The sequence below is a fragment of the Elephas maximus genome, chromosome 21 (genome assembly GCF_024166365.1).
Source record: "Elephas maximus indicus isolate mEleMax1 chromosome 21, mEleMax1 primary haplotype, whole genome shotgun sequence".
NCBI classification, from domain to species: Eukaryota; Metazoa; Chordata; class Mammalia; order Proboscidea; family Elephantidae; genus Elephas; species Elephas maximus.
The window spans coordinates 60611350-60633355 of record NC_064839.1 but is presented as its reverse complement, the minus strand read 5'-3'; the positions used below and the strand labels follow the sequence as shown (position 1 = coordinate 60633355).

At 38.5% G+C, this 22006-nt stretch overlaps 1 protein-coding gene across 4 annotated transcripts in view; it reads right to left on the bottom strand.

The window, feature by feature from the left end:
• Positions 1-8526: 8526 nt before the first annotated feature.
• Positions 8527-22006, bottom strand: part of KLHL2 (kelch like family member 2) — a 126545-nt gene continuing 113065 nt past the window's right edge. For all 4 annotated transcript variants that reach the window (XM_049863876.1, XM_049863878.1, XM_049863875.1 and 1 more), the window contains 6 exons: positions 17834-18031; positions 17289-17390; positions 15837-15965; positions 14818-14958; positions 10786-10929; positions 8527-9599 (listed from right to left, as the gene is read on the bottom strand). In XM_049863876.1, the coding sequence (XP_049719833.1) occupies positions 9571-9599; positions 10786-10929; positions 14818-14958; positions 15837-15965; positions 17289-17390; positions 17834-18031 (743 nt within the window). In that variant the 3' untranslated portion in view covers positions 8527-9570. The remainder of the gene's footprint in view (positions 9600-10785; positions 10930-14817; positions 14959-15836; positions 15966-17288; positions 17391-17833; positions 18032-22006) is intronic.

Genomic DNA, 22006 nt, shown 5'->3' with positions numbered 1-22006 from the left:
AAAAACCACAAAAACTTATAAAGAAAAAAAACCATACTTGACTAGGTAAGAATTAAATACTTCTACCTGGGGAATGGAAACCCTGGTGGTCTAGTGGTTAAGAGCTATGCCTGCTAACCAAAAGGTTGGCAGTTCAAATCCACCAGGTACTCCTTGGAAACCCTATGGGGCAGTTCTACTCTGTCCTATAGGGTTGCTATGAGTTGGAATTAACACGAGGGCAAGGGTGTGATCTGGTCTGACGACCTGGGGATAAAAAGACAACCATAAACAAAACCAAAGCTCAAATGACAAACTGGAAAAATACATCAAAAAGCTTAAGACAAAAGGCTACAAAGTGTGTTTAGAGAAAAAAGGCAAAACACAACAAAGGTCATTCACAGGTATTTCACAGAACAATCAATGCAAATTGTCACTAAAAAGTAAGAAATTCAACTTTATACAAGAAAATGCATCCTAAAAAGTAACCTGAGTAGCAAATCTTTAGAAGTTTAAAAGTGCCCAACACCCAATTGGTAAGCATGGGGGAAAACAGGCTTCATCATATATTGTTGGTGGGAGTATAAATTATGTAACATTGGAGGAAAAAATTCACAATTATGAATATACCCTTTGACCCTGCAATTTTCTCTCTAGTTTACAAAGAAGCATGCTAAGATGAAAGGAAGCACTGCTTAAAATTGGAAAAAAAAAAAAAGAAAACCAAATCGTAAATAAGCAAGCCTATCAACAAGAAAGGAGTTAAATTAGGGGAAGTCCATCCACACACACTTATATAACCATTTAACAGAATGAAGAAAATGTATGTTCTATGTATAAAGATGTCTAAGACACAGTGTTAAGTAAAATAGCAGGCTGCTGAATAATATGTATAGCAACAGCTCCACTTAGTTTTTGTGAAAAGGATATGTATTTTATTTATGCACTTACATGTGTGTATGTACTGACACACACACAAATGGAAAATGTAAGGAAGGGCATAGAGGGAACAATTTAGAGTGGCAACTGCTAACAAAAGAGATTAAAAGGTGTGTGTACGCGAGTCTGTGTATGTGTGTGTGTGCACCTGTGTGTAGGGGAAGGGTTAGGGAGAAAAATTTTTACTTTCCATTTTATACCTTCTGTACCATTTTAATTTTTCTTAACGAGCACGTTTAGTGACTTATTGAATAAACTTAAGAGTCACCAAATACAAAAAAAAATAATGTCACTTTTCTAAAAATGTTCACTGCAATTATCTAATTTACGAATTATGATGGACCACTCTAAAAAAAATATTTTAAAGCCTCAGCAAAGTCATTAGCAGTGCTTAAAATGCACCCTCCCCAATGGCCCCTCATCTGGGAAGCTTAGCCCACTTCTTCAGGTGTCTGGATTGACTTTGCATCATTACTCTTCTGTCCTACTCTTTGTCAAGCGACTTAAAACATGGAGTCTATAGTTTTCTGTCACATGCTACTCCACGTCAAAAATCTGCTTTGCTCTTTTGTCCTCTCCTCTAAGATTGACCAGTCCTCCCGTATCTTACCTTATGTCATCAAGATATTGTCCATCACTTATTCTTTCTCTTTCATCTTTCCCTCTTCACAAGTCTCTCCCTTCAAGTCTAAGAACACACTCAAGTCTTCCTTTCTTGAGAAAAGCTTCCCTAACCTCAATTACCTCTTCCTCCAGCCACTATCCCATTTCTTTGAACCAATCAGCTTCTTTCTCAAAGGAGAAATCTACAAAGCCTCTGACTGTATAACTCCCAACCACATAACTCACTCATCCACATGCAATCGAACTCCCCACCACACCAAGATATCTTCAATGATCCTCTAAATTGCAAAATAAAACAACTTTCCCAATCCTCAGTTTTGGTGAAGTCATTATCAAATTTGGCAATGCTGAACCAATACCACTTACTAGCTGTGTGACATTGACCAAGTTATGTTGCCTCTCTGAGCCTCAGTTATATCATCTGCAAAATGTACATAACAATAATTCTTCCAATGAGTCCATGAGATAATGTGTGAGACATGCTTAACATAGTACCTGGCACATAGTGGCTACAAGAAGGTAACAATACTGAGCACTTTGTATATGAGAGGAAATGTGTTCTAAGAGTACTTACATTTTCTCTCTATATTAACAACTTTAACCCTTATCACACCTTCATGAGGTAGGAGGCACTTTTATTACCCCCATTTTATAGATGCAAAACTGGGGTGTAGTCAAGACTAAGCAACTCACCCAAAATTATGCAAATGATAAGTGAGGCTGCCCATGCTCTCATCCATTATGCTACACTGTAATAATAAATAAGCATGCAGTAAATATTACAGTAAGAGGGTGTCTAGTTATCTAGAGACGCTATGACAGAAATACAAGTAGGTGGCTTTCACAAACGTAAGTTTATTGTCTCATGGTTTAGGGGGCTAGAAGTCTGAATTCAGTGTGCCGGCCCCAGGGGAAGACTTTCCTTCTCTGACAGCCCTGGAGGAAGGTCCTTGCTCCTTTGAGCTTCTGCTCCTGGCCAGTCTTCATATGGCTTGGCATGTCTCTTTCCCTGTCTCTGTTTCTTTTGCTTGCTGTTATACGTCCAAAGAGACTGATTTAAGATGTACCCTCTATTAATCTTGTCTCGTTAATGTCACAAAGACAACCCATTCCTCAATGGGATTATAACCACAGGCATAGAGGTTAAGATTTGCAACACATATTGGTAGCAGACACAATTCAATCCATAACAAAAAAAAAGCAAACAAACAAACCGACTGCTGTTGATTCCGACTCATAAAGGCCCATTAGGACAGAGTATAACTGTCCCATAGAGTTTTCAAGGAGCGCCTGGTGAATTTGAACTACCAACCTTTTGGTTAGCAGCCGTAGCTCTAAACCACTATGCCACCAGGGTTTCCAAATCCATAACAGAGGGTAATAAAGCTTTTAGTTTATTTAAGCCTCCTGAAAGACTATTCTACATTGGATGTCTTCATTGCCTCATTTTCCACTTATCCTCTAGCAATTGCAATCTAATTTCTATTCTCACCACCGTACTCTATTTACTTTTACTAAAATCATGAAAGACCGAAAAATTTCTCAACATTTTATTCTTCTCTTCTGGAAATATTCTCCACCCTTGGTTCTTGAGATTCACATGTATCCACTATGACAAATATTTAATTTGTTCTTACTGTGTGCAGCCACTGTGCTGGCTGCTACCTTCGCTCCTGCCTTCACAAAATAATAAATCTAGTGAATAATACAAAGAAATAACCAAACTAAAAGCATGTGATAAAAAACACTACAGGGGGATTTATAGGGTACTACGGCTGCTAACCAAAGGGTCGGCAGTTTGAATCCGCCAGGCGCTCCTTGGAAACTCTATGGGGCAGTTCTACTCCATCGTATAGGGTCGCTGAGTCTGAATCGACCCGAGGGCACTGGGTATCTGGGATGAGAACACAGGAGCCTTGGTGGCACAGTAGTTAAGAGCGTGACTGCTGACCAAAAGGTCTGCAGCTCAAATCCACCAGGTGCTTCTACTCTGTCCTACAGGGGTGCTGTAAGTCGGAAGTGACTCAAAGGCAGTAGGTATGGTTTCTTTCTTTTTTTTTTAATGAGAACACAGAGGACTAGGAAGACGTTACTAGAGGATGCAAGCAAAATTGAGACCTGAAGCAAGGAGAGGTAACCAGATAAGAGAGAGGTAAAATATGGTTTGGGGTGGGAGGGTTAGGGTAAATGTTTCAGGTAGAGGGGCAGTAGGTTCAAAGACTCAACCAGGAAATGAGAAAGGATACAGCACTTTCTGATTCTGTATGTCTGTGGTACAGATTTTGAGAAAACTGGAGGATTGAGGCTGGAAAGTTTCTCATCTGTGCCTTCCGTACCTCCTTCTAACTATTCCAGATTTCCTTGAGTGATCTTAACCACTTTCCTGTTTTAAAAATATGCTGATGTCTCTCCATTTCTATTTCAACCCTCTCTACTAAACTCCAGATTCTGATTACCCAAAACTCTACGGGCCATCTCTAATTCAATAGTTCAGAGGCGTATCAAACTCAACATGTCCAAAAGTTTCAGCAGCTGCTCCTCTCAACCCCTGTCCAAATACTTTCTGCCTTCTTTAGTCATCTACCTCGTCAACTCAGGTACAATGTTCTGAGATGTTCAAAGAATGACCCCTCCATCTCTGCTTCCTCCATTAGAAGCCTTCGAACTCTCATTCAACTTAGAGACATCTGGTTGAATTAACATGCAGAAGTTTGCTCTCCATAAACAAGGGAGAAAGGGGATACAGTGTTGCCAACTGAACAAAGTTAAAAATTGGAATTAAAAAGGAAAGCAGAAGAGAGGGAAAAAAAGTCTTTGAATTTTCTTTTTGTTTTCTCTTTCGTGTGCAATCTGATACATTGGAAGCTATCGAAGAACTCTGGACAGTCTACTCTGGCTAAGCAGATCCTCAGAAATAAGAAATTTACTTATTCGTGGATTCTCTGTGTATGTCAGCCAGTGTCTGTGCTTTGGCATTTTATCTTAGGATCTTGGATGAAAGCAGAGGATACCAGAAAGATGTTTACCTGTATTTTGTTCACTAAGCAAAGGCATTCAATTATGGGGATCATAAAAAATTATGGATAAGATCTTGAAGAATGAGAATTCCAGAACACTGAATTGTGTTCATGGGGAACCTATAATTAGACAAGAGCAGTCATTCACACAGAACAAGGAGATGTTGTGTGGTTTAAAATCAAGAAGTGTGCATGTGAGAGTTTTAACCTTTCACCATATTTGTTCATCTGTATGCTGAGCAAATAATCCGTGAAAGTGGACTATATGAAGAAGAACGTGGCATCAGGATTGGAGGAAGACTCACAAACAGTCTTCTATATACAGTTGACACAACCTTGCTTGCAGAAAGCGAAGAGCACTTAAAGCACTTATTGGTGTAGATCAAAGATTACAGTCCTCAGTTTGGAATACACCTCAACATAAAGAAAATGGAAATTGTCACAACTGGACCAATAAGCAACATCATGATAAACAGAGAAAATACTGAAGTTGTCAAGGATTTCATTTATGTGGATCCACAATCAACGCCCATGGAAGCAGCAGCCATGAAATTAAACTATGTATTGCATTGAGCAAATCTGCTCCAAAGGACCTCTTTAACGTGTTAAAAAGCAAAGATGTCACTTTGAAGGCTGTCTTAGGTTGTGTTTTCCAGAGAAGCAAAACCAGTAAAGCATATAAATATATACATAGAGAGAGAGATTTGTATCAAAGAAGTGGTTCACGCAGTTTAGAGGCTGGAACATCCCAAGTGTAGGGGTCAGGTCGAAGGCTTTTCCTGACTCGTGTAGCCCACGTAGCGTCAGAGGCTGGCAAACTCAAGATCGGCAAGTCAGACAGCAGGGCTCTGGCTCACAGGCTGCAAAGATAGATGAATCCCAATATTAGCAGGCAAAATGGAGATAAGCTGCTAGCCCAAGTCCCAGGATCCGGAGGTTAGAGGAACAGGAGCCAGCTGCAGAATCAAGTGAGCAAAAGCCCACGAGCCTTGCCAGAAAGTCCACTTATACTTGATGCAGGCCACATTACAAGAAAACTCCCATTCACCTGATTGGCTACTCACAGCAGATTCCATCATGGAGGTGATTACGTTATATCAAATTTTATCATGGAAGTGACCATATCCTTTAAGGGCTGACAAACTACATTGTAACGGCCAAATACTGAGAATCGTGGCCCAGCCAAGATGACACACAACCTTAAGAGCCACAAAAACTAAGGTGTGCCTGATCCAAGTTATGGCATTTTCAATTGCGTCATGTGCACACAAAAACTTGACAGTGAATAAGACCCAATAATTTATGACTGAATTATGGTGCTGCGCCACAATACCAAAAATACCGCGGACTGCCAGAAGCATGAACAAATCTGTCTTGAAAGAAGGATAAACACAATGCTCCTTATAATTAAGGATGGCAAGACTTTGTCCCAGGTACTTTGGACGTATTATTAGGAGGGACCAGTACCCGGAGAAAGCCATCACGCTTGGTAGAGGCTCAATGAAAGAGAGGAAGACCCTCGGTGAGATAGCCTCAAACATAGCAGTGATTGTGAGAATGGTACTGGACCAGCTACTGTTTCATTCTGTTGTGTATAGGGTCGCTACGAGTAGGAATCAACTCAATAGCACCTAACAAGAAGAACAATGAAGTCCAGATTGCACAAGTTCCCTCATCTGCAGAAGTTGCCTTGCATTTCTCAAACCTTATCTCTAGGAAAAAAGGCCAGAATCTATCTAAACAGCTGTGGGGGCATTTCCCCTAAATACTAAGCTCCTCCAGGACGCACAAAAGGTCTTGCCAGACTTCCCACCACTTGTCACTCTGCACTTCATATTCTCACAATATCTGACCACTCATTGTTCCTGCTGCTTTAGCTATCTCTGACAATGAAAACAGCTTTCCCTCACTGGTCATGTCCTTCGACCCAACTCTTATTCATCCTTCAGCAACCTTCTCTCAGAGGTCCTTCTCGACCCCACTCCCCCCAATGCAAATAGAAAAATGACCTTATCTTCCCTGAAGTGCTTGTTTTTGTAAAACTTTCATGATTCTATCACACTGTGCTGTGACTACCTTCTAATATATCCCTTCTCCTGATGATTGTAAACTCTTAAAGGATCCAGTTCCATTACTTAAGCATTTTAGCTCTTTTCATCCATTTCTTTCCCATCTATCATCTGCCCCCCTTACCCACACTAACCTGACTGGGGAATATCTCACACCAATTACATAGCAGTTCCCCCTCCCTCTACCTCTCACCTCTACTAACCTGATTGGAGACTCTTTCATACCAATTACACAACAGTCCACCCCGTCCTTTGCCTCTCACCCATACTAACCTGACTGGAGACTGTTTCACACCAATTACACAGCTGTTCTCCACCCTCTCACCTCCCACCTGCATTCACCTGACAGGAAACTCTCACACCAATTTCACAGCAGTCCCCCCCATCATGTGCCACCCACACTCATCTGATTGGGCAGCCTCTCATACCAAGAGCCTCTCATACCAAGAACACAGCAGTCATCCCACACTCACCTGACTGAAGGATCTCTCACACCAACTACCCAGCAGTCCCCCTCTCACCTCCCACATGCATTCAACTGACTGGAATTTCTCTCACACCAATTACATCACAGCCCTTCCCTCATCTACCACCCAAACTCACCTGACTGGAGATTCATACCAATTAAACAGCAGTGCCCCCTCACCTCCCACTGGCATTCACCAGACTGGAGGCTCTCACCCCAATTACACAGCACTCTTCTCCTCACCATGGTTTCCAGTACCCATGTAACTGGGCTGTTAAAAGTCTTATTTTTTTCTAAAACTATGTCAACATTTGGGAGGTGACAGCACTGACCTCAAAGCCCTTAAACATGCTCCACTGTGGGTGTTAAGGCACTGGCCTAACCCAGCACATGGGCCTAGAGACCTTCCAGTTGCTGCTGTCACTGTGCTGGACAGTGAGAACAGTGAGCTCTGAGATCGGGTCGGGCAAGAGTTGACCCACTTTTATCCCTATCTAGCCTCATCTCACGCCACGCCGTCTCTCAACACTAAACTACTGTGTACAGGGGTTCAGAGGGTTTAATAATATACTAACTTCATCTTTCAATTAAAGAAATTGTGCAGATTCGCACAAGTGCCCCATTTGAGGGTGAAGGTCCTTTGAAGTTTCTGCTGGTGTTTCCTCCACACCTTTGCTCAGATTGGCTCTTTTACTTGTTTTAATCATCTAGCAGCTCCTTAGGGAAGTACCCTCTTGAGGGAGTTGTCCCTCTTGTTAAGGTTCACGGTGACCTTACTCATTCATCTAACTGCCTCATGTGTCTGCCACACATTCTTTGTAACACTTTTTTGATTAAATTCTTTGTATTTCCACTTACAACAGAAAGTTGAACTAAGTATTAAGTACAGTTCTGTGTTTAACCTTTTAAATTCCTCTTCTGATGAACAGTTGGAATACCCCATCACATCCTGCCTTTTCTGTGTCCTGAACATCGACTCTTCACCCCACTCCTCTTTCTCCCATATTTCCTTGATCTCTTTACCTGGTACCAAAATTTATCTCTCAGCATAGAGTAGATATTTTTTTCTATGACTTTCTTTTTAGTTCATTGCTATCTGTTTTATCTTTCTTGGTGTCCTGCCAAACCATATTACGGACCAAGGAATACAAAATCTTTGAGTTTCATCGACCCTTGGGAGACTTTTCCTCAACCCCTTTCTCAAAGAAAAATTTTCAGTGATTTCAATTATTGATTTAACAGCCTTGTTTTAAAGGTTCCTTCAGCAACAAATTAAAACTATAGATTTGTGAAGCTGGAAACACAAATATTACAAAAGAACAGAAAAACTAACCAGGTAACTTTCTTGACAGCAAATTAAAAAGATAAAAATCAAGAAGTTTGTGAAACAAATAATATACAAATTTTTATTCAAAGATAATTCAAGAAAGACATGTTCTGGTCATTTTAAAAGTGAGAATTAATTGAAGATCTCAGGGAAATTACATCTGATCAATGCACATGGCTACTCAGAAAGTTCTCTCTTCTTTAATACCAGCTAAATTTGTACACACAGAAAAAATTCTTAAAACCATGCAAATTAACTGAACTCCACACATTCATATATTCATCAAAAACCTGAAGTAATGTTCATGCCAATGTGTCACTTTGAAGAAAAAAAAATTAAAAATACACACCAAAACATGACCAAGATTAAACAAAATAATAAATAAGCATAATTTATATTTTATTCTAAAAAGTTTGGCATCACACATATTCAAGTGTGTTACACCATGTTCATTCCTTAGAAGTGGCATTTTAAAGTGTTAAGCATTGTTAAATATCAAAAAATACAACTCTGTTTTACAATGTAGTACTGGCATAATTCAAGTACTGTGCCAATTATTAATAGTATAATCAAGTTTCAAACATCTTTTCAAACATACTTAAAGGAAAGCATATAGACACACACTATATGCACACAATTTATGATACTCATGTAATCAAATATGTTTTATAAAAGCAGACAGTTTTATCCCTCAATTAGTTTGTATACTTACATAGATTTTAACACCTGTCCCAAGATTTTCGGTTCTTGGGTATACAGGTTTTCAGGAGAAGGAATAAAGATAAAATTTAATTTTACAAGAACACACATTACTTTATTCTCCTTCACAAAATAGTCCACAGTCATTCAAGGTTGGTAAGAACCAGTCTTTAGGAAGCAACTGTTGTCTAAAGACTACAGAGTCAGTGCTGCAGTCCAGGTTTCTTATTAAAATTCAGTCAGCTGCTGCTCATTGCAGAAAAAGCCTACACGGTGCTTCTACCAAAAATAATCTTCAGTATCCGAGGCCTATAAAGGCAGACGATCTTATCCTCTGCTGAGACTTAAAGTGCAGCTACAAGTGGAGAAGTGCTAGATTCTCAGTCACTTCTGAAATACTTGCTGAAGACTCTTTCTCCTGTATGAATACGCTGAAAATGTCCTTCAGGCTCATAATGGTTTATCAATAACTGTGACCCCTGAACAAAGAAATGAAAAAATAAAACACAAGTCATAGGCAGCATTCTGTATCTCCCAGAAAATACTGAATTCTTTGTTATTACTAAAGCAACAGGAACTGAACAAACCACAATGTTTCAAAATCTCTTTATTTAACCTTCATAGGACTATCATTTTCATCGAAACGACAGCGGAATCTGTTTTGTTATGGAGCAGGACTACTATTTCATCCAGAAGTAGTCTTTTGCCCTCTGTAGTTACAATCTAGGGAAAATAGTTTTATTCAGGAAATACCAAAATTCATCTAACACTCAAAGGGGTACAAGGAAACTTTTGGGGTGATGGATATGTTCATTATTTTGATCGCGGTGATGGTTTCAGAGATATATAGATACGTCAAAATTAATCAGATTGCATGCTTTAAACATATGCTGTTTATTCTATGTCAGTTATACCTCAGTAAAGCTGTTAAAAAAATTCACCTAATATTGAGCCTTGCTATTCTGGGATCCTACTATATATAGCTCTTCTACTGGGTGGTGTTTTGGAAGATGCATAAACAACAGTGATGGTTAAATAGTATAATTTTTTTCCCCTCCACTATTACATCAATTTTGTCACTAAAACATCCTAATTTTTAATGCAACATAAATAATAAATAAGCAGCATACGATTTTAAAGACTCGTCATTAATGTCTAATTTTTCACAACAATCCAGTTTTTATGTGTATTGAAGAGTACCATCATTTCTGTTACTAAGGGAATGGACCAGACGTGACATTATTCAACCAGTGCTGTGCTTAAGAAAGAAGTTATCCCGTAGCCTCACTCTAACACAGCCTCATGGAGCCCTGCCGTGGGGTTGTAGCAGGGGTCACATTTCACGGCCCTCTGAATAATTAAAGCCTTGCCACATAGTAAGTTCCACTCCACTGCAAGCAGATTTTGGCCATATTTTACTTTACACTATGATTTTGCATTACAAAGATTTGGGATTTTGAACACAAATGACTGTAGAGTGACAAATGATACTGGTGCTTAATTTTGGGATATATAAATCTGATGTTAATTATTTTAAGAATAAAACAAATGTTCAGAAAAGACTTTCTTCTTACAGTAGAAAAATTTTCATAATATGAAAGTCATAATGACGTAATCTTTTTTGTGGTACACTGGAAGACTGTAAGAAAATTAGACAAGTATTACCTGCATAGCTTCTGCCTGTGCTCATACAAGATGACACGACTGTCCATTTATCAGTTGTTGGGTTATAATATTCCACTGATGCCAAGTTACAGGAGCCATCATCCCCTCCAACTACATATAACAGACCATTAACTGCACAAACTCCTTTAAAAAAAAAATCACAGAGAGAAAACAATTACTTTAACGAATATAAATACGCTGTACATGTTTGGTGAGTGATCCAGAGGCACTTATCAGCATGAAAAAAGGCAAGAAGATGGTGAATATGTAAAGACTTCCTTTTATACATGGAAGCCCAATACCACTTCTAAGTTCCTACCATGCATCTGTTAAGCAATAGTTGCTTTATGTAAGTATAATTTCACTTAATCTTCGTGATAACCGTATTTTATAGATTAGAATTATTTTCATCCTCACTTTATACAAGTTTTGTAATTTTTCCAAAGTCAGCTTTGTGGGAACCCTAAAAGAATTTACTAGCAGGAGGTAAAAATTATTCTTAATTTTAATTATTATACTGAATGGTTAACTATTTTATCTCCCTTAAAAGGGGGGAACAATACTATTTATTAGAATACTAGAAATAACTCATTTCTCATAAAAATTCCAAATGTCTAGAAAAGTATAAAGAAAAAAAAGATCACCTGTAATTCAATACAACTGAGAATAGCTTCCATTAAAATTTTCGTCTCTACTTTTTTCTTCTTTTTCTATGTATATATACTCTGATCCTTCTTTTTTCAATTCAAGGTGGCTCACTCTGCTCATTATTTTATTACCCACCCACCTGCACCAATGTATCAGAGACATCTCTCCAAGTTAATAAATATAGATCTGTATCATTTTTAATGACTGAATGTATAATACAGTAATTTATTCAATCATATTTACTCAAGGACATTTATTTTCTATTTTTTTTTTCTCTCATCAATGATGTTGCAATGAACAGGATCACCCTGCAGACTTCCTTGCTTACTTATCCAACTATTTTCTTTACATAAATTTTTAGAAAACTGGTGAGTGAAAAGGTAGACATTTTTCAAAAGTTGCTTATTTCAATTTAATTTTGTTTACATCATACTTAATATTCTAAAAGTAGGTTTAGCATTATTATGAGCAGGTAACTGGAGGGCTTCAAAGAGTCCAGAAGAATACCGTCCACACGCTGGTTTTTAGATAAATCCACAGACGATATGCTAACATAATTCACAGTTGCTTGTAGATTTTTAACATACTAACAAAGTAATAAGCCTAAACCTCTACATAGCATTTAAAAGTGTACTAGCAATAACACTCTCTTCTGTGTAAATGGGGCGGATCTTCTCCATGTTACTCAAATTTAATCTGTGAAGAAATCAACATTCTAGTTGCTTCACAAGAAGCAAACTCCTATCACTTTAAAGTAGTTCAAATACTTGGGGAAAAAAAGAGCTCGATATTGCTGCCACACCACCTCCCCAAAGTAGTTGCTTATATGTGTATGTAAGCCTTGATCTTAACCCACTGGCAGACGAAACACAACTGCTTGGAGATAAGCCCCGGTGGCGCAGTGGTTAAGCACTTGGCTGCTAACCAAAAGGTCAGTTTGAACCCACCAGCTCCTCCACAGGAAAAACATGGCAGTCTAGTTTCGTGAAGATTACAGCCTTAGAAACTCCACTGGGCCGTTCTATGCTATCACATGGGATCACTCTGGGTCAAAATTGACTAGGTGGCAATGGTTTTTTTTTTTTTTGGCAGGGGGACTATGTTATCCTAAAAGACATTCCCAGTTAGATCTACTAGCGGCTCATACGTAAGAGTGTCCCACTGCAAAGGAAGAAGGCAGTCCGCACATCCTTTTGAATACATGACATATATAGTCAAAAGGCTTCAAATTTACGAATCACTTGATAACCTCCGGATTCCTTTTAGGCAAGAGGAAAAAGCCAAATCACTCTGCCAAAGGATGCACCTTCCTGCAAATAGTGTTTAGCTCAGTTTAGTTCATCACAATCAGACACATGTTGAGTACCCGTTATAGATGTGCTAAGCATTATAAGCTAGTCCAAATTTACTTCATTTTTCCTACACATTTGATGTCACAGTTTATCACACCTTTGCAAAATTCTGTAGATTCCTTGCTATTTCAACTTTATATGGACCTGGTCACTTTCCCCAATCAAAGCTGAACACATAGCCTCCTCTCCTTGCCAGCTTTGCCCCTTTTCTTCCCAATTTATGTACTTGTGTGAGGTCCTCATCCTAAGATATTAAAAAGGAAGAGCTGGATAGATCTTACCTGAAGCTTGTTTTACTTTTAAAATACTCTTTTATGAGTTTACATAAATAAAGCAAAAATAAGGTGTTCAGGATAGGATTATACTGTATGTTTTAAATTATAGAAGTGAATTATTCAAATTCCATTATTTACATACAAAATATAAATACTAAGTCTATTGAGGAAAAAAACAAACTACAGAGCATGCTTTCTTATTTTCTTCCTTTCGTGATGATTACCTAAATAAAAAGTTAACTGTTGTTCCAATCAAAGTATTAAATAACTTTTCGATGGAGACTTAGGGAAAGTTCCTTCCTAAATAACACCCTTCCCCACAATATTTTCAAAGAGCAAGACAACAATAGCTCCACATACACAAATTATCTCCTTATTCTCCTGGTTGGAAACCCTGGTGGTGTAGTGTTTAAGTGCTACAGCTGCTAACCAAAGGGTCAGCAGTTTGAATCCTCCAGGTGCTCCTTGGAAACTCTATGGGGCAGTTCTACTCTGTCCTATAGGGTCGCTATGAGTCGGAATCGAGTCGACAGCACTGGGTTTTTTGCGTTCTCCTTGTTAGAAGAGATAAGCTAATTTTGATTTGATAAGATTAGAACATACATAGAAAAAAAAATAAGATTACTCCAATCTTTGGGAAAATACTAATGAGGCTGAAGTTGTAAATGAGTTTCTTAATTCAGGGATATATACACACACAGTTCTACCCTGTCCTATAGGGTCGCTGTGAGTCGGAATCGACTTGACGGCAGTGGGTTTTTAGTGGATATACACGCACAAATTCCTTTGCTTTCTTGACTCAATACGTACTGGAGTCACGCACTTATTCCACTTACGGCCAATTATTTGTAGGTCCTAGTATGGTTCTGACCTACCTACAGCTGAGAGGCTTTTAGTACCTTACGAATAAAACTGACTAAATGAGATGCAAGATCATGTAGAATTAGTGATAAATTCTGTTCTGCTTTTGACAGTTCTTGCGGTTCCACATACTTAGTATCACTTAGTCACTACATTTACATTAAAGAGAAATCAAGAGAGTATTTTTTCTTGCATCTTGCAACATCATCCAATGGTGCACAGTGAGTTTGAGAATCATCAGGAACGTATTTCGGATGATGGGAAATGGTGTCAAGATCATGGCATTTTAAAGACAACTAGCATTTCCTGAAAGACTAACTAGCTATGGTGAATCTATTTTCCAATTCTTTTTCCCTTCCATGGATCTTCTTTTCAAGTAGTTTGCTCCCTAACCTCGAAGACTTCTGCTTTCTTAAAATTATTTTGTTGTTGCTTTAGTTCTTCCATTTTCTGCAGATCTTGAACTGTATTAAGTTAGGGCTACCTTCCTCAGGCTTCCTCGTCCAGATTCAGGTAATAGCTAGCTTTGAACCTGGTACAATATTTACTCAAGTAAACTAAACTCCCTGAGAACTGGGATCACAGCTTACCAATGTCTGATCTCCAGTACATGGCGCACGGTAGGCACTCAAAGACGTGTGTGGTAAGAATGAACATTTTCAAGTATCAAATAAAGAGGACTCTTACCCTACTTAATTAGTCCCTATTCATCAATAAAAAGTAGTCCCCAGTAGAAATTATAAGTTAACGGAAGTGTCCCAAAAGGCTGTTACATTGTAGTCACTATGCTAGGTGCTCACTACATAGAATTATTACAAGTTTCCACCTTTAAAGAGCTCAAAGTCTAACAGGGAGGCCAGATCAGTAAATTTAAACAAAATTCACTAGACAGATACCTGCATTTCTTCTACACATGTTCATATCTGCTACCTGCCTCCATCCATTGGTGGTGGGATCATAAACTTCAACACTTTTTCGTACTAAAGGACCATCATGACCTCCTACGGCATACAATAAGTTGTTTAACACACCAACACCTATAAAACACAAACAAGCAAACCGTAGTACAGCAAAAGGGACGAGAAATTTGTAACATATTAAGGTGTATTCATATCACTTATAACTAAAGCTTTCAAAATTATTACTCATAATAAAAGTAAGTCAATATCGGGGCACATAATTTAAGAAATAGAGAAGAAAAGAACTGACAAACAGGAATCCCAATAAGAACTATTATTCTAAAAAAAAGAGGCCTGTCAAACAAAACAAGGAGCCCTGGTGGCGCAGTAGTTAAGTGGTCGGCTGCTAACCGAAAGGTCAGTGGCTGGAACCCACCAGCTGCTCTGTGGGGGAAAGAAATGGCAGTCTGCTTCTGTAAAGATTACAGCCTTGGAAACCCTATGAGGCGGTTCTATTCTTCCTATAGTCTCTATGAGTTGGAACAGACTCTGCCGCAAGGGGTTTGGTTTGGGTTTTGGTGAAATGAAATAAAAATATGTAGGTGGAACACAGAGAAGGATAAAGTTCGTCAATATAATCTTTCTAAAAACAAGTTTTAAAATGATAAAAAGTAAAACAGTATTAAAAGCACAAAATTTCAAAGAAATGAAGATGAACCCAAGATATTACACAAGCTCCCCTGTAAGCACTAACACCAAAAATTGAAAAAGAATGCCAAACAATGTATTAGTGAAACAGAGAAGAAATCTTTTAATATAGTGCTTAGAAATTAAATTTTATGAAGTGAAATTTAAGTACAGCTACCTAACATTACCTGCATAATTCCACACATTTAAAATTGTCATTAAAATCAGCACGTATTTCCAGATAATACAGCGATGCCAAGGAATCATTTCACTTTTTTAAGGATCTGATCACTTTCCTGCTGCAATCGCTAAAAGGGGTTCACACTCACCTGCTCCACTCCGTCTGGTGCTCATTTCCGCTATATAGGTCCACTCGTTTGTTGTAGCATTATAGCATTCTACCGTGCTGAGACACTGACGTGAAGCTCCATCATAACCCCCGACAGCATACAGCAGACCTAAACATGGGATCACAAAGAAAGCCAAATTCATAAGAAGCTATTTTTCCAAATCAGGAAATAGTCATATATTTTCCTACATGGTAGAAATCTTCCTCTGGAAGTGATACTGATTTTTATGGCGTGTATTTAGACCTTGACTAATGCTGACAGGTGGCGTGAACGAGTTGTATTACGAAGAGCTGCAGGGCAGACATGATGGTGTTAAGTTACATTTTCATCAATAATCTGAGTGACAGAGCTGAAGTACATTCATTTATGTTTGGATAACACAATTTGGTAAGTGAATAACATTCTGGAAAACACTTAGGTATCAAAGTTATTTTAGTAAATTAAAAAAAAAGTAATACAGGGACACAATGAAATATTATTCAGCAATAAAAAGAACTGAAGTAGTGATAATATGCTACAGCATGGGTGAACTTTGAACCTTAAGCAGAGAGAAGGAAGCCAGTCACAAAGGACTGCATAGCGTACAATTCTATTTATATGAAATGTCCAAAAGAGGCAAATCCATAGAGACAGAATGTAGATTAGCAGTTGCCTATGCTGGGAAGGATGGGGGAACTGGAGAGTGACATTAAGGAAACCAGGGTTAATTTCTGGAATAATGAAAATATTTTGAAATTGATTTTGAAATTGACTGCAGTGATGGATGCACAACTCTGTGGCCATACTAAAAGCCAGTAGACTGTACACTTTGAATAGGTGAATTTTATGCTGCGTGAATTATATCTCAACAAAGCTGTTAAAAAAAAGAGCACAGGAAACTACAACCATAGTGAGGAGGAGGTGGGAACTCTAACATTTGCCAAGCCAATATAAAAATCACCCCAAAAAATAATACTTAGAGCCTTCCTTAAATTCTATTTCAGGACAAAGTAGGATATAAATAAATAAGTGGGAATCCATCCCTTAAATGTAAACAGCGCTTCTTCATACATATACACATATATGTGTATGTATAGATATGTCATCTAATTTATTCACATACAAGTATATTAAAATCACCTGACTGCCTTGAATAGGACACACACACAGATAGAGAGAGCAGCTGGTAGATTCGAATCACCACACCTTTTCAATTAGCAGTCGAGCACTTAGCCACTGCGCCATCAGTTATATAGATAGGTAAGTTCATATGGGTAAGCCAATTTTAAAAACATTTCATGACAACTATTAGTTTCCTTTTTTTAAATGATCGTTTGCTTGCCCACTTGTAACATTACTGTTTAGATTATTGGAAGAACCCACTCCACTCCCAACTATCAAGAAGACATATGTACCTGGAAATGTTCACCTGCAAGGACTGCCTGCACCTACCTCCAACAACCCCTACGCCAACACTGCTCCTCCTTGTGTTCATTGGTGCTACATGAAACCACTCATTAGACTTTATGTTATATGCCTCCACAGATGACAGACCTAAAATAAAGCACAGCACCCTTCATTTCCTCCTCTAAAAAGTTTAATTGCTCTTTTTTACATACATATTTGATTAAAGGAAAATACTTCAGGTATGTTAAATTGGGCTAAAATTACAAGAAGAAAATGGTGGAACGTAAACATATCAATTTTATGGTAAATAGGAACAGCCTCTTTTCCAAAGTGCTCCTCCCAAGCTACTGACATTTATCAGCTTTTTAAAACTCGTGAGATGACTGACATTGATGTTAAGAAAGAAAACGTATATAATTTGGACTCTTACATCATTAAAGAATTCTTGATGCAATTTAAAAACTTATGTTTAAATATAATACCTGTTAAAATAGTCAAATGTCTCCTAATCTTGCCACGATTTGTTCCATAAGCGTGGTTACTGTGTTAGTGCTAAGAGCAGTATAAAAAAAAAATGAAAAGGAAATTACCTGTACTCCCATCAAAACCTCCCACAGCATACAATAATCCATTTAACACAGCGGCTCCCAAAGTGCTTCTCCGGTCTCGCATGTTAGCAACACTGGTCCACTGATCCTTCACAGGGTCATAGGAGTCTACAGTGCGGACTCTTAATGACCCATTAAAGCCACCAACAGCAAAAACAAGCCCAGCCATGTACACCATCCCTGTAAAATGAACACAGAGCTTCAATATAAATATGACACCGAACTACCACCACTATCTAAGGACTGCGGTCCAGTAAGTCCACAGGTGTTGTCAATGTAAGTTACTCTTGAAAGGATCCTGATTGAATAGGTCCTAAGAAAGGCTATTCATTTGCAATACATAACTACTAAATTGTATTTCTTTGTATGGCTCTTAAAATACCATGGTAAAGGTTCTCACAAGCCCTCAGAGGAGACAGGTCCAGCCATCCTGGAGGACTATCCAAAACACGATGCCAATCCTTCAGAGGAGGTGGCAGGGTGAACATACTTGGATGCTGTAGATTGGAGTCAGCATTGCAGGCAGAATGTGGACAGGTGAGAGGGGATGGATAGGTGGATGAAAGCCCACACCTGGTCCCTGAATCAGCCTACGGTAAATGTGAGGGAGAGTCAGCCAAAATCAATGTGTCAGCACCATTCTGGTAGCCCAATACCATGTAAACCCTTGGAAGAAATATCATAGCAGCAAGCAAGAGCAATCTTCTGACCAGGCCACCTTCCGGAAACCAGGCCCCAGGCACTGGGATTGTGAAAAAAAATTTCATAGGCATGAGTCCAGGAGGTCCTCAGGGCATCTGGTTGCATCCATACACAGAACAGTGGATCAAAGAGTAACTCAAAGAGGAGAAATGGGATGAGGCACCCTGCCTACCATCCTGCCTGGCAGATGGCACTGCTAGCCCCAGGCATGCCCAGGTACCAAAGGAGGACTTAAATATGTCAAGAAGTTACTCCAAAAAACGGGAACCTCTGAGGCACAAGGCAACAGCACGGGTCCCATTTGCCCAAGTCCAAGGACAATACTAGCTGTTGATCTTTAATAAACATACCCAAACTCCATCTGAGTGACTGCTTCCTGAGAACCCTGCTGTGACAATAATTGACTTGTGAAATTACTTATAATAACCATAAGTTATTTGAATGAATAACAAAAGCAAAACTTGGAGGAAAAATGCTGTCACAGCCTGGAGTACCATTTTGACTCTTGGCCTTTTCAAATATTTATTTACAAGCTTAAGAAACGAGACCATATTTTCTAACTATTTGAATCTACAGAAATCTTCCATGGCTTTCAATTTTGAATTTTCTATTGAATGTTTTTAAATGAAACTCATATGTTTCTATTTATATATGGCCTATGAACTGTGAATTATTTTTAATTTTTAAATGGTTGAATGAGAATCAAAAGAATATTTCACAACGTGTAAAAAACTGTATGAAATGCAAACTTTAGCATCCATAAATAAAGTTTTATTGGAACCAGCCACACCCTTTCATTTACATATTGTCTATGGCTGTAGCAGAATCTGGCAGTTGCAACAGAGACCATATGGCCCATAAAGCCTACAATACTTACTCCCTGGCCATTTAAGAAAAAGGCTGCAAACACCTGAGCTGAAGAGAAGCTAGAGGGTCTCGGGATGGGAAATTAGATTGCTAGACTCAGGGTTTCAACCATCACTTCACTTTTCTGAACTTTTGTTCATGCCACTATACTGACCTGAGAAGTGCCTCCCAACATCCACTCTGCTTTCTTGAACTGTCAAGCCCCCTCAAATTTCACATTCTCTATGAGGCCTCACCTGAGCCATTTTAGCCTGAAGGGATTCCTTCCAGCTCCTGAATCCCTACAGCAAATAACACCTATATAGTGCACCTGAGGTTACTAAATCTTGTATAGTCTGCAATATCACTGCTTTAAACTGTCCAAGTTTCTATTGTTTTTAATTCTGAACATAAACACTCTGCTTATGTCACTGCCCCAGGTAGATTATTAAACTACTTGAGGGCAGGCACTGCGCCTCCTATGTCTGTGAACTCCAGCAGAGAGAACTGAAACCACCAGCAGTAAGTGTTTGACGAGCTCAATGTTTTACATGGTGTTTGTACTTGGATGTCTTCAGGTGAGACATGTAGCCCCTCTCCCTGATGTCTTACACTCTGGGCTATAAATCCCCCTGGGCTATGAAAATATATGGATGTTCAGTCCTTTGTGAGCTATTGAGACCCTTCAGAAGTCAAACGAAGCTGGCTGTGTAGAAAGCTGCATATCAGGGTAAAGGAATAACTTTTCAATCCCTTGTTCAAACAGGAAATGAATACTCAAGCTACTTCCTGGTAAATCCAGATAGTCTGAAGAGAGCTGTAAGCAGTGGACTAGCAAATTATCAAAGGTAATCACTTGTTGTAATCACTAGATTTTCTGAGGGCCCCCTGCTGGCAGGGAATGTGGTAGGTCTTCTAGAAGGGCTTGAGGACCAGTGAGCAGTGACACAGCAGGAAGCATACTTCAGTGTGAAAAAAATCCTGTATTCAAAAATCAACTGTGACACTGGGAATGTTCACTGTGGGAATATGAACCAGAGCAATTTTCATTTTTCTTTCTCTAGAAACAAAACAAAAAACTATAATCTCTTAGGAATATTATAATATGCTTACAAAGTATTAGGGTATTTCAGGTGAAAGAGAAGAGAAATATGAATCAATTTGCAAAGTAAGCATTCTCCCCACCTTTCTGACTGGAGAGGGGGTTTGAACTAAAAGAAATGTGATAACCTCCAAAAGTTACTAGGGACCTAGAGTACCTAGAAGTTCAAGTAGTTGGCCATGATAATACAATTAGAGCTCTCTGGAAACCCTGGTGGCGTAGTGAGTGGTTAAGAGTTATGGCCACTAACCAAAAAGGTCTGCAGTTTGAATCCACCAGGCTCTCCTTGGAAACCCTATGGGGCAGTTCTACCCTGTTCTTTAGGGTCGCTATGAGTCAGAATCAACTTGACAGCAACGGGTAATGGGGCTCATCTGAAGGAAACGGGGAGTAGGGTGAGAGAGAGGGAGAATGAGGGTACAAAGAGGGCAAAACTTACTCATGGTTAATCAGTAAGCAAACAGCACACTCTGGAATAAATCATGTCTAGTAACTTACAGCACAATGACAAGGAGATTGTTTCAGGAATCAGATGTGAATTAAGAAACCAGTTAGTAAATATATTGAAAAATTGCATTTCCAACAGTAACAATAAAGATAAAATGTCTAAGAATAAACTTGCCATGAAACATATAAAACCATATAAGGAAAATGTTAAACATGGGCAAAAAAGACATGAATAAATGGAAAGCTATAACTCATTCTTAAATGAGAGTATTAGTATTATAAATGCGACAATTTGCCCTAAATTATTCCAGAGAAGCTAAGAAAATTCTGATTAAAAAGGAGTGATGAGGAAGGAACTAGTCCTATCATGCATTAAAAAATATTATAAAACATAGTAATTAAAACTGCTTTGTTTTGATGCATTAACAGGCAAGACAAATCAATGGAAGGGAATAGGAAATTCAGAACAAAACCAAATAAACGTGGAAATTTAGTATATGATAAAGGCAGCATTTCAGATTAGTCAAAAAGGGTGTTGGACAACTAGCTAGCCATTAAAAAATATGAAGTCCAAGTATTTTAGGTATGAAAATAAAAATTACAACTATAAAGAACAGTAAAAATTCATGTTTTCAAGATAAAACTTTGTCACAAAGTGGAGAAACCAGACAAATAACACCGGAACCAAGTGACCAAGGCTGGCATCACCAGAAACAATCATGTTGCTTATCGTATACCCCGATATGATCCTCTAAAAAGGAAACATTACCTCTGTGGTTTTTCTTCCAAAAATCCAGCACCTCAATTTAATCCTGATGAAACATCAGACAAGCTCAAATTGACAGACACTTCCACAAATTACCTGATCAGTACTCTTCAAAAGAATCAAGGTCATGAAAGACAAGGAAAGACTAGGGAACTTCCATAGATCAGAAGAGGCTAAGAAGAAATGAGAACTAAATGCAATAAAGGATCCTGGAACAGATTAAGGACACTAATGGAAATGCTGGTAAAATCCAAGTAACACTGTAGTTTAGTTAGTTGTAATGTACCAATGC